Source organism: Anarhichas minor, unplaced genomic scaffold, assembly GCF_050575085.1.
Source record: "Anarhichas minor isolate MPS153535 unplaced genomic scaffold, ASM5057508v1 ptg000136l, whole genome shotgun sequence".
Lineage (NCBI taxonomy): Eukaryota > Metazoa > Chordata > Actinopteri > Perciformes > Anarhichadidae > Anarhichas > Anarhichas minor.
Window position 1 is genome coordinate 21,898,075 of NW_027466582.1, and position 16,926 is coordinate 21,915,000.

The 16,926-nt window shown below is 40.9% G+C and overlaps 1 protein-coding gene across 1 annotated transcript in view; it reads right to left on the minus strand.

Moving 5' to 3' along the window:
• The window catches only part of ddhd1b (DDHD domain containing 1b), a 32,839-nt gene that overhangs the window by 3,597 nt on the left and 12,316 nt on the right, over positions 1–16,926 (minus strand). The window contains exons 8-12 of the mRNA XM_076084300.1: positions 15,921–15,993; positions 9,759–9,908; positions 9,457–9,521; positions 9,073–9,251; positions 4,886–5,134 (exon numbers count right to left, since the gene is read on the minus strand). Coding sequence (XP_075940415.1) covers positions 4,886–5,134; positions 9,073–9,251; positions 9,457–9,521; positions 9,759–9,908; positions 15,921–15,993 — 716 coding nt within the window. The remainder of the gene's footprint in view (positions 1–4,885; positions 5,135–9,072; positions 9,252–9,456; positions 9,522–9,758; positions 9,909–15,920; positions 15,994–16,926) is intronic.

Here is a 16,926-nt window from a genome sequence, read left to right on the forward strand (position 1 = left end):
GCTGACTGCAGCAGCAGCAGTATGTCTCAGTCAAAATTGTACAGCCTAAAATTGTGTAGTCTACGTAATTACGCAGTTTTACGTTATTACGTAATGACGTCATCACGTAATGACACAGTTTTACGTTATTACGTAATGACGTCATCACGTAATGACGTCACAACGTCATTTAGCAACTAATCGACCTGCCTCTAGCAACTTCCCCGGAAAAATTGTTGGCAACAGTGGTCACGGGTGTCGTGTGAAAGGTAAATCAAATGTCAGGAGCAGAAGGCGAGGAGCTAGCCCCTCAAAAAGGATCATCATCCGTTGTCTGGAAGTTTTTTGGATTTAGGCCAAGTGATGTTAACCAAGAACAAATCATATGACAGAGTGCGTTAGAGTTGTGTCTGCGCCGCATAGCAATACAACTAACTTGTTCAGCCACCTGAAAAATCACCACAAACCACAGTACGACGAATGCATTAAGGCCAAAGCTAACGTTACCTCACTGAATCTCCGTCCATGTCCAACGTCAACCCAGAAAACCATAACAGCGACCCTGCATAGCGCGACAGCGTATCCATCCACCTCCCAAAGACACGCTGAAATAACGGATGCAATTGCATTTCATTTGGCCAAAGACATGTGTCCAATAAATACTGTGAGCAACACACATATTTATTTTTAATTAGCCCTTTATTTTGGGTAAAAATGTTATTTATATTTTGCTTCAGGTGAATAAGAACCGTATACGTTTTATTTTCATGCAGAGGCGTGTACATTAGCTGGAATGTAGCACAACAATGGAAGTGGAAGCAGTGTTCTTGTTAATTTAAACGTGAAAGTGCAATAAAAAGATGTCCCTAAAATTAATGAATAATCGTGATCGCAATATTGATCAAAATAATCGCGATTATGATTTTGGCCATAATCGTTCAGCCCTAACATGTAGTGTATTTGTGAAAAATTATAAAATTATAAAATAGCTATAACTTTGTGCTTCTGTTTAGGCCAGCAGAGAAGGCTTAGCTGGCCCTGAAGGCCAACCACTGATATATACACATACATACATACATACACACACATATATATACATATACACATATATACATACACATCTACAGATACACAGTTGCACTCAAAATGGTTCAACCCCCACTGCAAATCAGATCCATCCGCAAAATCTACAAACCCCCAGCCGCTCCCAATTAACAACCCAAACAAGGACAACCCAAATAGCTCAACACAACCAATGCCACAAGCGGTCTCCCCAAATCCAACACAAAGTGCCACCACTAATGAACACCGCAGTTCCAAAACCACTCAAACCCCCCATGACAAGCACCTCAAGTACCCGGCAGAGCACCCCTCCGCTGCCACGACCCGATGCAAGCGCAACGCACAGCCAGACACCAGGCCCCGACAGCGCCCCCGAGGAATCTCAGCCCACCCTGGGACTAATGGGCTAAGATCCCCCAGGAACGCCGCCAGAACCCGGCGCCAGGCCACACCCGCACCAGGCCACAACAGCAAAAGGGCGCTCCACCAAGCACCAAAGACGCCCGCCGTGAAGGGACCGAACAACTCAGAGACCGCAGCAGTCACCGAAAGCGGCACTCCGCGCCGAACCCGCAGAAACAACCTGCAACACCAGCCGTGCTGAGCCACTCGAACTGCTCCCGTCTGAGCTGTTAACCGAAAACAGCCGAAAGCCTGCAAATCCCGCCAACAAACCCAACCCGCAATAGGGGCCGAACAATCGAGTGCAACTGCATTTAGTAAAATAATTTAGTAAAATCAACAAATAAAAAGAAAACAGAATTACAACAGGAAAGCGACGACATCACATAAAAGCCAGTCTGTAAAAATGTGTTTTAAGAAGTGATTTAAAAGAGATTACTGATTCTGCGAGTCTTATCTCCTCAGGCAGCTCGTTCCAAATCCGAGGGGCCCTGATGGCAAAAGGCACGGTCACCTTTAGTTTTCAGCCTCGACTTTGGAACAGCCAGAAGGGCCTCACCCGAGGATCTTAGGCTGCGAGCTGGCTCATAGGGGGTTAACATTTCCTCTATATATGTTGGGGCCAGACCCATACGTGCTTTAAAAGTGATCAGTAAAATCTTAAAATCAATTCTAAAACGTACAGGGAGCCAGTGAAGAGAGGCTAGAATTGGGGTGATGTGATGTCGTCTGTTAGAACCAGTGAAGCCGAGCTGCTGCATTCTGAACTAGTTGGAGGCGAGAGAGTGACTTTTGGTTGATGCCAGAAAGAAGGGAGTTACAGTAACCAAGTCTTGAAAAGATGAATGCATGAATTACTTTTTCCAGGTCATGTTGAGAGAGCATTCCTTTGATTTTGGTGATGGTTCTAATTTGTAGAAAACAGGACTGGACAACTTTTGTGACTTGTGGTTTGAAGCTTAAATCTGAATCAAAAAATACTCCTAATTTTCTGGCAGTGGACTTTATGTTAATGGACAGGGGGCCAAGGGCACTTTTAATGGGAGTGATAGGGTTTGGGGGACTAAATATTATGATTTCTGATTTTGAGTTATTGAGTTGAAGAAAATGTGCCATCCAACAGTTGATATCATTAAGAAAATAGCAGCTAGGCTTCTGGGGTATTCAGGTGTCAAGGGAAGGTATATCTATGTGTCGTCTGCGTAGCAATCAAAAGAAACATTGTGACGTTGGATGATATGACCAAGTGGGAGCATGTATATGGAAAATAAAATTGGACCTAAAATTGAACCTTTGCTGTACACCACAGGTAATGTGAGTGTACCGCAGTGTAAAGACAACAACCAGACATTCCCAGTTAAATCCTTCAAGAGTCTGGGTGGGTTCCTGGTTTTCCTAAAAAAATACATTGTACATTTGGACTATAGCATATGGAAATTTAATTTCATTATTATTGTCATGCTTTACTTGACACCGTCACAACATAATTTAATGCAATACGCATACGTTAGGGTTGTGTGACATTGTGTGTGCTTGTCAGTAGCCCTATCACAAATTGGCATTTTATCCAGTTGAAGCCACATCTTACACTATACTTTTAGTTCCTGCTTGTTTTGATTTATATGTTTTAACTAGGTGTAAGAAATTAGCCATCACATATTCGGCTGTTTAACTTTGATTATGGACAGCATGCCGAGGCTAGTGCAACCGCCTTGTTTTTAGTTTTTAGCTTTGGGAGCCAACTAACGCTACAGAGACTGTGGATACCTAGTGTTTATAATGGGCAAACTGAAAACATGTTGTTTGGTATTATGTGATTTACTAACTTTGGCTCAGATTGTTTTTGATGCTCGACTTGTATATATGATGTTGCAGTGTGATTGTAATGCTTAGACATTAGCTGTTGTGTTTTTTAGTGAAGCAATAGGGGTCAGATTGGCATCTAAATTGAGGGTGTTAAGGCCAGGGTCCTGAGGCTGCCCTTCATAACCGAGCGAGGTTCCCAACCACTCAGGGTTCCTCCTCCAGTGGTGGCCCTTTAGAGTGGGTCCATCCTGGAGTACTTCCAGTCCTCCTACACCTATTGCACACACACCTAAATCCGTTGATATCCAGCTGTCGGGGGAGGCCAACTTCTTAGCCTGAAATAAGTGATTTCAGGCTAAAATCCTGAAACCAGGTTAACCAAGTTAACCTGGTTTTGTCCCAATAAGGGGGCGTGCGTTTGTTACCTACGTCAAAAGTTACTGAAAAAGCCATCTTCCAGTGCTTCACTCACACTGGGAAGGGGTATCGGTTATGCAGCTAGGCTGCACACCTTTTCAGTATCAATATATACAACCCTCCTTGGTAACATCATATGTCCACATGGCCTATGCTGGTGACACCCTGCTCTACATGTCCACCAAATCCATTTCTCCCACCACTCACTCCACCTTAAAAAACTGCCTCACAGATATAAAGACCTGGATGCAAGCTAACTCGAACTCAACAGTGACAAATCTGAAATCCTCATCGGTTGCCTCAAATAACTCAATAAATCCTGCCACAAATTCTGCATTAGCTTCACTGTTCCTGATTGCACACATATCCGCAACCTTGGTGTCATCTTTGATCAAACCCTCTCTTTCGAACGCCACGTCAACTCCATTACAAAAAAGACCATATTTAATCTCAAAAACATTGCCTGTCTATGCCCCTCCCTCTCCTCCTCCATCACTGAAACACTCATCCACGCCAATACATTGAAAGCTAAGCCGCTGTCGCCAGAGATCATATTGCCCTATTAAGGCCACTGAAGTCTAAACGTTTGTATTTAGCCACTGATCCTATGGTCTGTGATCACCTTGACCATTGACAGCAATGGTCAAATGGTAATGGTAATTAGACTTGTACTGTATAGCTTGTACTGTATAGCCGATGTGATGGGAAAATATATTATTGTATCATGCTTAGTTTTAAAGAATGTACTACTCGTAGTCAGGCGATGTTTTTTAATTAGTTTTGTATCCAGGTGTCTTGTTATCTCTTCCCATGAAGGATGAGAAGTGAAGAGACACTGTGTCTTTGTCTTTGGAGAAAGACACAGAGAGACCTTGACTCCAGAACTGAATTTCAGAAACAGACATCCTGTCTGAAATACTTGTACTCCCCTTTTGCCACATTATCTGAATTTGTAAGGCGTGAACCTTTTGTATGCATAAATGATGTTGAATGTTGCACCTTTTAGAAGCCTTCTCACAGTACACTGAGATACGTGTCTTTGGGACTGCTCTCTCTTTATTGCAATAAAGACCAACAACTTTGATTCTTTCGAGACTCTGTTTATTGATCCAGATTGAAAACTTCCACCCTTCTCCCGATTAATCATAGAAATCTTCTATCACACCGACCACTCAAATCCAGCTGCAGGTAAGTTTCTGACCAAAAGTACAGTACTTACAGGAGGTGTTTTCCATGACAGCTGAGGCGGACTGGTACATGGCAGGCTCCACCTCTGTCCTCCCCTCCTCTAGTTCTTTGTCCTTTTCTTCGATCTCTGCCACTTCCACTCCTGATGCCACATTTTCAACTTCAGAGGCCCCGCCCTCAGAATCTGATGGGTCCTCCTCCACTCCGCCCACCTGGCCACTAGAACGGGAAAAGCGGGAAAACAGGATTCCTCCGATTCCCTTTCCAAGACTGGCAGCACCTGAGGGGCAGTAAGATTCATGCTGCATATACTTCATTAATTTCAGTCAACAGTGGAGTAAAATGTGACAAAAGTTGGGTGAGCATTCCTATGGAAGCCCAGTATTCATGTTAAATTGTTAAATGTTTGGACCTATCACCAGGGCTGTGTTGCCATACATCTACTGAGCCCTCTGACAGGCATCACCACCTACCTAACTGACCTGTAATAAGATCCTACTCTCACCCAAGCAAAGAACAGATACTTGACGATACAGACTTTTCTGCTTTTTTTGCACATTCTTGGGTGGCTCACTAATCAGAAGATCGGCGGTTAGATCCCCGGCCTCTGCCGTCTATATGTAAAAGTTACTGAACCCAAATTGCTCATTACCGCACGATGTGTGAGTGTGCATGAACATCTAAGACTAGAGAAGTGCTAATACAGTCCATTTACCATTTTGTTGTACCTGTACTCTGTGTAATGACAGTAAAGTTTCATTTAACCTAATCTAATTTAGCTCCACTAGTCTTACAAATCGTGACTAGTGACACTAGTGACACTAGTGCCATTCTCTGACCTTCAAAGCGTCCTTGAATTCGATCCTTACCCAAGTGAAGAGCAGATACCGTCACTGTATATCTCATTCCACAGTTGTCCGTTAAACTTTCAAATAAAGAAACATCGAAAATCATTTTTGTGTGAGTGAAAGATTACAGGCAAATCTACAGGGTCATCAGGGTGACCCTCTCAATAGCTGGTGTTTGGTTGACGGTTCACAGTGTGAGCCGTTTAATAAGAGGAGCGGAATCTCCATTCACTCCAATGGACTATTCGTGTTAGTAATGGCGGCTCATGGAGCCTCTTAATAGTTTCTGGAATTTAGCAGCAAATACTAGCAGTGTCATAGAATTGCAGTCAAATAGATATTACTTATCTAATATATTTTACTATTACTGCTTTCACTATCATTATTATTCTAATATATCCACTGCTGCTGTTATTATTAGTAGTAATCCTTTTTCTATTATTATTCTGCTATTATTAATCTGTCTACTGCTATTACTACTCTCATTATATGTATCATTTCTGTAATACGAACTGACTGACATTTTATTATATCGTATTCTTTACACATGACATCTATTGCACATCTGTCCATCCTGGGAGGGGGATCCTGAGTTTTTCCTTTTCTGATGCAAGGGTCCAAGGACAGAGGATGTCTTATGTTGTACGGATTGTAAAGCCCTCTAAGGCAAATTTGTGATATTGGGCTATAAAAGTTACATTTTAATTCAATTCAAAGGTAAGACATTTAAAGAAAGGGACTGTATATTATCAACACATCCGAATCCAATTAACGTGTATTCAAGCATGTTAGTGTCTTATCCCCTACTAAACTTGTAGCGTAACGGAGCATTAACAGATAACAGATTAGGTTAGGATGCTGGTTAGCTATACATAATGTTAACCACAAACAGCGCATTTCATATAATGGTGTGAAATTATAGAAAAATGCTTGTGGGGTGTGGGTATTTAAATGTAAGTTAAATATTCCATTAGGGCATGTGATTGTAGAGTGGTGGATGGAGGTGGTGAAATGAGGATATCCAATACAAGCTAACTTACAGAGCTCATAAAGTTAATGTTACACAACAATAAGAAATTGGTGATACATCGCTACTGATATGAATTTAGAATGCATATTCAAGACTTCTAAACGGTAAGAGCATCAGGTATGATGCAGGTCAGGAGTGCTGAGTGGACAATGAAAACATTGAAAACATGACAAGGTACATTTCAAATAAGCCAGGAATAAGGAATAAATGTGTATTATACTTCCATGATAAGGGGTCATACTAAACATTTTTTATGTATTATATAAGTATTAATATTGTGTATGTAATATATATTCGAATCATTTTAAGGATCATACAGCAATGATAACTCAAGGTTACTTCACACACCCAACAACTCGGTTTTGTCTACCCAAAATCATATCCCATAGTGGTTGAATGCACAGTGTATACACTCATTACTTAACTAAAAGACAACCAAGAACATGAGATAACTTTACATCAATTCATATTTGTCATACTTTATTAAATTGATTTTCACAACTAATGCCATTTAACTACCTTAATAACTTAAGTTGGGGAACAAAGACCACACCTTAACACCTAATCTTAATTTCCCATCCATGCCTATACAAGTGTGTCTAACCATTTTTCCTCTCTCTCTTTCAGCACAAATGTAGTGTTTGAATAGGATGATTGCTCCTGCTGACTTGAGCAAACATGGTGGAGACTGTCTACAAGGATGTTCATTTCGTGAATTATGGCCCATTTAGAGTAAAATTCAAACCAATGGGTGATGTCACAGTGAGTAAATCCACTTCTTCTATGATTTGGACTCTTGCCACCTGTAAGCTAAATCTACAATAATTCACTTAAGTAAACCTGGTGCCTCCTCAACTCTCTGCATTTGTGTCCAACCCTGTTGGAGTTTTCAAGGCATGAAAAACACCATATCAAGCCAGCATGTCATTATCAGCTGGAGAAACCCACTAAGCAACAGCCAAATAGTTAATCGCCCTCAGCTATCTCCTATCATATATACTGCATCATGTTAACCTAACAGTGTTCAAACAATATGATAGGACAACTAGCATGTGTATTGACCCACCAAATGGGCCAGACCACCAGCTCCAGTAGCTCATATAGGGCCCTATATTGCCCCCCCCAGGCGGATGGTTCTAATCTGACCTGTGGCACGATGCTACATTTATCTATCATCCATCTTAGGCTGTCTAACAAGTAACTAGCCTGCTAACTAACATGCAAACTGGCATGCTGCCTAAGCCACTATGTCACAGCTTTCCCATGTTGGCAATCAACATAGTATACACCTCTGACTAACATTATTAGACTGACTGTTCAACAGCCTGTCAGCCTATCTAGCATGCAGTCATCCAGCCATCAGAAGCAAGCTGGTCAATCAACCAAACAAACCAGCCAAGCCTCTTCAGCTACATCATCATAGCAAGCAACACACCCTTCACGAGTTACCAGAAGTTCTGGACTTACCTGTTTTTGCCCCAGTCACTAACCTTTCGCCATTCACTGGAAGTGGCTACAGAGTCTGCAATGTTTTTCACTGCCCCTTAAGGCTCTGCCCTCTAACACATCATGAATGATGTCGATACTTGTCAATCTTCACAGGCTTGTATTTAAAATTATATTTGGGGCTACACTCAAAACATTCCCAGCATAATGACCTGGCACACCACTGATCCAGAGTTATAACTTCCTAAACGCAAAGATTTGTCTCAAAATAATTCTTGGGGAAACACGGTGGTTACAGCTGTATTTGTCTGTTAATCCTGTGATATTATTGATTACAGGATTGTAATATACTGGCTTCTAGTTCAGAGAATACCCTGCTTCTCGTTCCAGCCATGTTGCTCTCAACTGGATAAGTAGGTTAAAAAATGAATGACACAGAATAGTTCTCATGAAGTCAGTCCCTCACTTTAGTACTTTGACACACTCATCGTTTTTTTCCATATTTAACTGATATGCCGAGTAGAAGCTTAATAAAGAGGACGTATTTAGTAATAAAAAATAATTATTCCACATTTAATGAAAAATCTAAAATGTCTTTAATCAGCTTACATTGGCCAATAATGTACATTTATTCTCCACACTACATCTGATGCACAGAGGGGAAAAAAACATGCTGTCCAGTCCAGGAGACAGCATAATGTAAGCATGATTGCTTCTATTGATTTGTTTAGAGCATGCTTACAGCTGCTTGCCTTGTAAGCAGTAGTGTAGTGTAAGCAGCTCCAGTTTCTCTCAGCTCAGATCAGGTACACGCTGAGTGTGCGGCTGTAATGGTTTCAAATCCATCACAGGTATTTTCCTGTTTTATTTTGTTTTACTTTGCTGTGTGCTTACCCATGATGCTGGCTTTGCCAAGGCTGGTGATGGACTCTCCATAGTGGTGTCTGGCCTGGGGTGGGGAGGTGCAGGGGCTGGGGATGCTCTCTGAGTCGGAGACAGATGCGGTCTCCTTTGGAGGGTTGAGCAGTGTGAGCCGGATCTGATCATACGGTGTTGGGCTGGTGGTGTTGTACCTGCACATCACATCCACATTAACCTCACATCACATTAACAAAATGATTACACAAATAACAGTTTGACAATAAAGAGAGAGAGACAAAAACTGCGGATCAAACATCTCATTAGATCACAGCATCCACTGTTTTGATAAATTCACAGGAGATTTCATAAATAACCAGAATTATATCTCTCATATATACTACCACTTCCACATCTTACCAGTGGATTTGAACAGGTGCAATGTTACTGTAGTGCTTTAAGATTAGAGGCTCCAATCTGTATGCCTGAAACAAACAAACAAAAACAGAGCAGATGAGGGTTTCTCACTATTTTTTTTTAACAAATTTTATTTGAATATAGTTTGTTTTCTTGTTTTTTGTTTTTTGCTGTATAATCTAATAACAACACCACAAACTTACACAGCATCCATTAAAAGGTTTGTTAGCCATTACTCATAAACATCATAAATGTTGGTGACAATCCCAATCTAGGCACACTCAGTTGTGGGTAATGTAGCTCACCACAGGGTCTGTGGGATGGAATATGTTGAAGAGGCGTTTGCAGATAGATGTGGGGAGGATGTGGCCCTGCACACCATTGTTTCCTGGCCGGATCCCTCGCAACGCCAAGAAAACAGCCAGAGGAGAGCCCATGCAGAAGAAATTTTCTACCTACCACACAAAAAACAGTCCAACTTCATATGAGAGAATAAGAGAACCCAGTGGATTTGTAGTTTGAATCAGTGGCTTTGTAGTATGAAATATTGAGTTTGTGGTTTGAGTCATAGAGTTTGTAGTATGAATCAGAGGGTTTGTATGCAGTCAGTGAATGAAAAATTTATGAATGAACTAAAGGATCACAAATGTATTTTGTGATTTATATAAAAATGACACACCACAAAATTATTTTTAATGTACACAAAAATAGTTATGTATATATATATATATATTGTTGTAGTATAGTTATTTGTATTAATGTAAAACAAATTCCACAAAGTTCACAAAGTATATTTGTGATCCACACAAAAATATTTCTTGTTTTAAATAAAAGTAAGGGAAATCCACAAATATATGTATGCAAACGTATTTGCAATTTTCATCAAAAACATATCTGGATGTTGCATTTATATACAGTGGGTACGGAAATTATTCAGACCTTTTTTAATTTTTCACTCTTTGTTTCATTGCAGCCATTTGCTAAAATCAAAAAAGTTCATTTTATTTCTCATTAATACACTCAGCACCCCATCTTGACAGAAAAAAACAGAAATGTAGAAATTTTTGCAAATTTATTAAAAAAGAAAAACTGAAATATCACATGGTCATAAGTATTCAGACCCTTTGCTCAGTATTGAGTAGAAGCACCCTTTTGAGCTAGTACAGCCATGAGTATTCTTGGGAATGATGCAACAAGTTTTTCACACCTGGATTTGGGGATCCTCTGCCATTCTTCCTTGCAGATCCTCTCCAGTTCCATCAGGTTGGATGGTGAACGTTGGTGGACAGCCATTTTCAGGTCTCTCCAGAGATGCTCAATTGGGTTTAGGTCAGGGCTCTGGCTGGGCCAGTCAAGAATGGTCACAGAGTTGTTCCAAAGCCACTCCTTTGTTATTTTAGCTGTGTGCTTAGGGTCATTGTCTTGTTGGAAGGTGAACCTTCAGCCCAGTCTGAGGTCCAGAGCACTCTGGAAGAGGTTTTCTTCCAGGATATCTCTGTACTTGGCCGCATTCATCTTTCCTTCAATTGCAACCAGTCGTCCTGTCCCTGCAGCTGAAAAACACCCCCATAGCATGATGCTGCCACCACCATGTTTCACTGTTGGGATTGTATTGGGCAGGTGATGAGCAGTGCCTGGTTTTCTCCACACATACCGCTTAGAATTAACACCAAAAAGTTCAATCTTGGTCTCATCAGACCAGAGAATCTTATTTCTCATAGTCTGGGAGTCCATGTGTTTTTTGGCAAACTCTATGCGGGCTTTCATATGTCTTGCACTGAGGAGAGGCTTCCGTCGGGCCACTCTGCCATAAAGCCTCGACTGGTGGAGGGCTGCAGTGATAGTTGACTTTGTGGAACTTTCTCCCATCTCCCTACTGCATCTCTGGAGCTCAGCCACAGTGATCTTTAGGTTCTTCTTTACCTCTCTCACCAAGGCTCTTCTTCCACGATTGCTCAGTTTGGCTGGACGGCCAGGTCTAGGAAGAGTTCTGGTCGTCCCAAACTTCTTCCATTTAAGGATTATGGAGGCCACTGTGCTCTTAGGAACCTTGAGTGCTGCAGAAATTCTTTTGTAACCTTGGCCAGATCTGTGCCTTGCCACAATTCTGTCTCTGAGCTCCTTGGGCAGTTCCTTCGACCTCATGATTCTCATTTGCTCTGACGTGCACTGTGAGCTGTAAGGTCTTATATAGACAGGTGTGTGCCTTTCCTAATCAAGTCCAATCAGTTTAATTAAACACAGCTGGACTCCAATGAAGGAGTAGAACCATCTCAAGGAGGATCAGAAGAAATGGACAGCATGTGAGTTAAATATGAGTGTCACAGCAAAGGGTCTGAATACTTGTGAGAAATACTTTCTTTTTTTATAAATTTGCAAAAATTTCTACATTTCTGTTTTTTCTGTCAAGATGGGGTGCTGAGTGTACATTAATGAGAAATAACATGAACTTTTTTGATTTTAGCAAATGGCTGCAATGAAACAAAGAGTGAAAAATTTAAAGGGGTCTGAATACTTTCCGTACCCACTGTATAATCTGTTAAACCTTCATTTAAAAACTGTTTGTCATGTGTGAATATCACTGCAGTTGTGTTGGTTTTTTTCGAGGCTCCCCTGACACAAAAGATTCACAAATGCATTTCTGTCAACAAGGAATTATCTTGAGCCAATCAGATGTCTCCTTCTGTTTCAGCCAATGACGTAAGCATAGATTTCAAAGTATGATTTAATGTGAATACATAATTTTACATTCGTAGAATCTAAAATGATGAACAGGAGAATGGACATTAAACAAACAACATCCAGCTAGCCGGAGGTCAGAAGTCAACCTCAAAATCGTTTCTCGCAGTGATGCTCTAAATGTAAGTGTTGGGATCTGACTATATGGCTTCGACATGTGCTGTGGAACAAAGAGAGTCAGGCCTTCCCTTTTGCAAGCAAAGGTTTCATCCTGATTGTAGTTTGAGCACCAAACCCCCCAGCTCTGAAGAAATTCACATTAGGGTGTGAGTTTCCTCCCCCTAAAAATTATGTGTTCCTGAAGTTACCTGAAAGCAGCGCTGCAATCTAATTGGCCGAGAGCCAAGACACCCCAGGACCCCTGTGGTTCAGCCACTGTTATACAAAACTACCTGCAACCCCCACCTCAATGCTTTTTCCCCTTCGACCTCCGTCGAGCTAGGGAGCACACCAACGTTGTTTCCCTTTTCAACCAAATCCTAGGTCTAACAGTTTATATTCGCTGGCCGAATTCACCAAACTGTCTATTTTATCTTTGTTCGTATCCACGAAGCGAACCCTTTTATTCCTGCAGAAGTGAAGAAGCAAGACTTCTTCAGAAAGAGAGAGAGAGAAATTCCACTCTCCACCAAGCGCCTCGTTTGCTCCGGACATAAGGACGCGAAAATCCCTTATCCAGACGACAGCGAATCTCTCCTACCGAGAGAACACCTCCCGCGGCCCGCAGCCGCGCTGCCTGGGCCCAACGAAGCTCAGAAGAACCCCTCAGAAGAACCCCCCCCCCCTCAATCACCACGATTGCATCGTACCGTAAGGCGAAATAGAGTCTGGGCAGAGTTAGAGAGAGTTAATTTGTGTTTATCTTATCTTGTTCGTGTGCTTAAAGTACTGTTCATTTTTATAACGTGGTGTATGCTTAATAATCGCCGACACTAACGGTCGCCGAGATCGTTGGGGTTGTGGAGAAGCTAGTGTATTTCATGCTACCGTGATCTGTGTTGAGCTAGCCGCCTAGTGAGGTCGAAGTTGCTTCTCATCAGTTCAGGAGGTCAGAACCGCCGGCTGAGACAAAGAGTCGCGGTTCTTGCTCCCCTGGCTGAGAGAGCAATCTTCCATACTCCCGCGCGGAGCGAAGGATCTTAATCTTTTGTTTTATTTCATTTTGTTCCTTTCCCTTCTCTTTTACTAATCCACACACACACACACACATATAGCTTTGAGCTAATGTAGCTACGTGCTAAACGGCTACCGGCAATAGACGTCTTAAAACTGAGATTGAAATGTAGCGCTTAACAAATAATAAAAGTTGTGAATCAGTATGGCCCAAAAAAAAAATGCTTTAAAGTGGTGACTAGACTCCTGTTGGCTATCCGTCATTTTGAGTCCGCGCATGAGAGACGTCACCACGTCCCAACTACGTCATACGTCGCTGAGCTGTTCCCTCGCTCCTCCTCCTTACGCACACACACACACTCACACACCCCCCCCCCCCCCCTTTCAATCGTCTGTTGATTTTAGATAGCGTGCTCATAAATGTATAGTTGTTGTTAGTTTAAATATTAGTTGACTAGATCATTAGTATTAGAACGTAATAAACTCTGTTATATTTTAAAGAGCAGCTGTCTGTGATTACTTTGTGCATGTGTATTGTGATGATAGCTGTATATGTGGTCTGTGCTCGAACTTAAACCTTCACTTTCACTCTGAATGTGTCATAGTACTCAGACTGTTGACATTGTGAGTGAACACTAATTATGAGACTTAGTTTATCGTTTGGTTATTGGTCCCTGTTCGCAGGGTGGTGCCCCGTTATTATTAATAATCATTAATAATTGTTACTGACATTAATAATTCTATTGATGTCAAGAATTTAGTTTCTTAGATGCTGATAACCCAAACACGCTCCTTTACGTTCCCAACATATTGCTGATAACCCCTTTTTGTCAGGCTATGTTATTCCCAACATATTGGTGCCCCCTTTTTGAGGCTATGTTATTCCCAACATAAGTAATAAATGTCTTGGCATTCATGCTTAAATATGTTTGACTAATGAATGCTTGCTTCGTTAGTGATTTGGCATGCAATTAAATACGTTGCTAGCGAACCAAAATAAGCAAATAGGTAACAAGCTTGCAATATCGGACTGCACACATTGACAATTTGCCAGTTTTGCGTTGCTATAGAGACAACCTCAGCCAACCTTAGCAGGCTGTTGGGTACAGTACTCACTATATGAGATGGCTAATGGATTTAGCTACAATAGTTAAAGTAGCTAATAGTAGCTAATTAGTAAGCTAATGACGGTAAATGGACTTGTACTTGTATAGCGCTTTTCTAGTCTTTCGACCGCTGAAGGCAGTTTAACACGACAACTGATCATTCATACACTGATGGCAGGAGCTACCATGCAAGGTGCCACCTACCCATCAGGGCTATTCATTCACACCCATTCGTACACCAAAGGCACAGCTTTTCGGAAGCAATTTGGGGTTAAGTGTCTTGCCCAAGGACACATCGACATGGACTGGAGGAGCTGGGGATCAAACAGCCGATCTTCTGATTGAAAGATTGGATTTATTTTACATTTATATATCACAATAACTTTTTTGGTGTGCATATTTGTGTGGAGTCGTTTATATATAAATCACATAATACATTTGTGGATCCTTCTGTCTTCTGACTGATATGACTCCATAAGTTTGTAGTTTGACCAAGGAGGTTTGTAGTTTGAATCAGACGGTTTTGATGTTTCACTGACACAGTTTTATATAATCACAAAGTTTATGATGGTTTGTTGTTTGACTCAGAAGGTATGGAGCTTGATTTAGATGGTCTATAGTTTGAATAAGTTGGTTTTAAGTCAGAGGGTTTTATAGGTTAAATAAGAGGGTTTGTAGTTTGAATCTGAGGGTTTATTGTTTGAATCGGAGGGTGTGTGGTATTCATACTTTAAATAAGTGGTTTTGAATCAGAGTATGTTGTACGAATCAGAGGGTTTATAGTTTCAATAAGTAGGTTTGAATGAGTTTGTTTTGCGAATGGTTTTGAAATCTTTGTAGTTCTAATGAGAAGATTTTTTGTATGAATCAAAAGGTTTGAGCTTTTAAGAGTTTGTAGTTTCTATCAGACTAGAGTCAGAATGTCTATAATATTAATGCCTTCCAGATAACTCGGAAGTCGAAAATGTTCAGTCTCCTACTAGAAAAAGTGGTAAAACATCAATTAAACTGTATTTAATTAAAATACATACCACCATGCAGTAACACTTGCATGTCAATTGATTGTGTTGCCACATTATCAGGTATGTGGTTACAGTAATCTACTGCTCAAAAGTTTTTCGGAAAATGTAAAAAGAGCACCCCAAATGTGGAGGCTGCAATGCTGAGAGCTGTACACTTGCCCAGAAATATCAGTTTGTCATGGTCAGCCAAGGGCTTTGTTTACGTTTGGCATTGTGCAACTGGAAAACTTGGAGATGGAAATTTCAACTGGGAAAATTCTGACCGTCTGGAATATGAATCAGTTGTAGTTGAAACCAGAAAGTTTGTAGTTTGAATCAGAACATTTGCAATTTGAATAAGAACGTTTGTAATTTGAATCAGTTTCTTTGTTTGATTCAGAGAGTTTTTGGTTTGAACCAAATCTAGGACACATGCTGAAAAGGAAATGTCTTGCAGCAGCTGATGACAACTGATGGCAGATACAGTACAGTCAAGTGTCAACTTTACCTTGAATTTCAAGGCTGGCACTGCACAAATCGAGGTACGCAGACCCTGGAACTGATCCTCCAAGTCCCTCAACCTGGGATGATGAATAGTATAAACTAGATTAAAATGACTCCAATGCAGGTTGCATGTTTATTGGGCAGTCTTACGCTATGTTAAAACAACAAGCAACAAAATGGCTCAAGCACTGGTTTGCATAATTATATTGTTAAATAGCACTAGCAACTGACTAATAGCATTTTCAATGGAATAAAACGGGTTGAAACAGAAACATATGAGGTTGACGCTTCACCGCTTCATTGGACCGCTGAAAAAAGTTGAAAAAAGTGTACAGCAAGTGTTCAACGTCAGTTTGTAGCGGTAAGAGTAAATGTTATGATCAGTGGTGGAATGTAACTAAGTATATTTGCTTAAGTACTGTACTTAAGTACAAGCTCAAGGTACTTTACCTGAGTATTTCCATTTTATTCAACTTTGTACTTCCACTCCACTACATCTCAGAGGGAAATATTGTACTTTTTACTCCACTACATTTGTCTGGCAGTTACCAGTTACTTTGCACATTATAATTTTTCAAACCTTTCCTAACTACCCAAACCGAACAAGAGAGTATAAAGGAGTTAAAATGAGCTGCACCTGAAACATCTGCAGCAGGAATAATGATCCAAACAAATATACATATGTAATATCCATATATAATAGTACAACACTGACAGGGATCATGTTTCTGATAAATTAGTACTTTTATTACTATTGTCTGTAGTCCAATTACCTAATTTTCAGTTTTTTAGTTCAGTGAACGAGTGCTCTGAAGTCAGGTTGAATGTGTGAGGTGAGATGTGAAGGACAGCTGACAGGTGATGTCAGTGAGAGAGGATCTGGATTTGTTAAACTCCATCACGGAGAATGTTTGTTCACATACACACGTGGACAAAATTGTTGGAGTGGGCCAAAATAACAGGTGCAGAACTCATTGAGAGGTACAGAAATTGCTTGATTGCAGTTATTG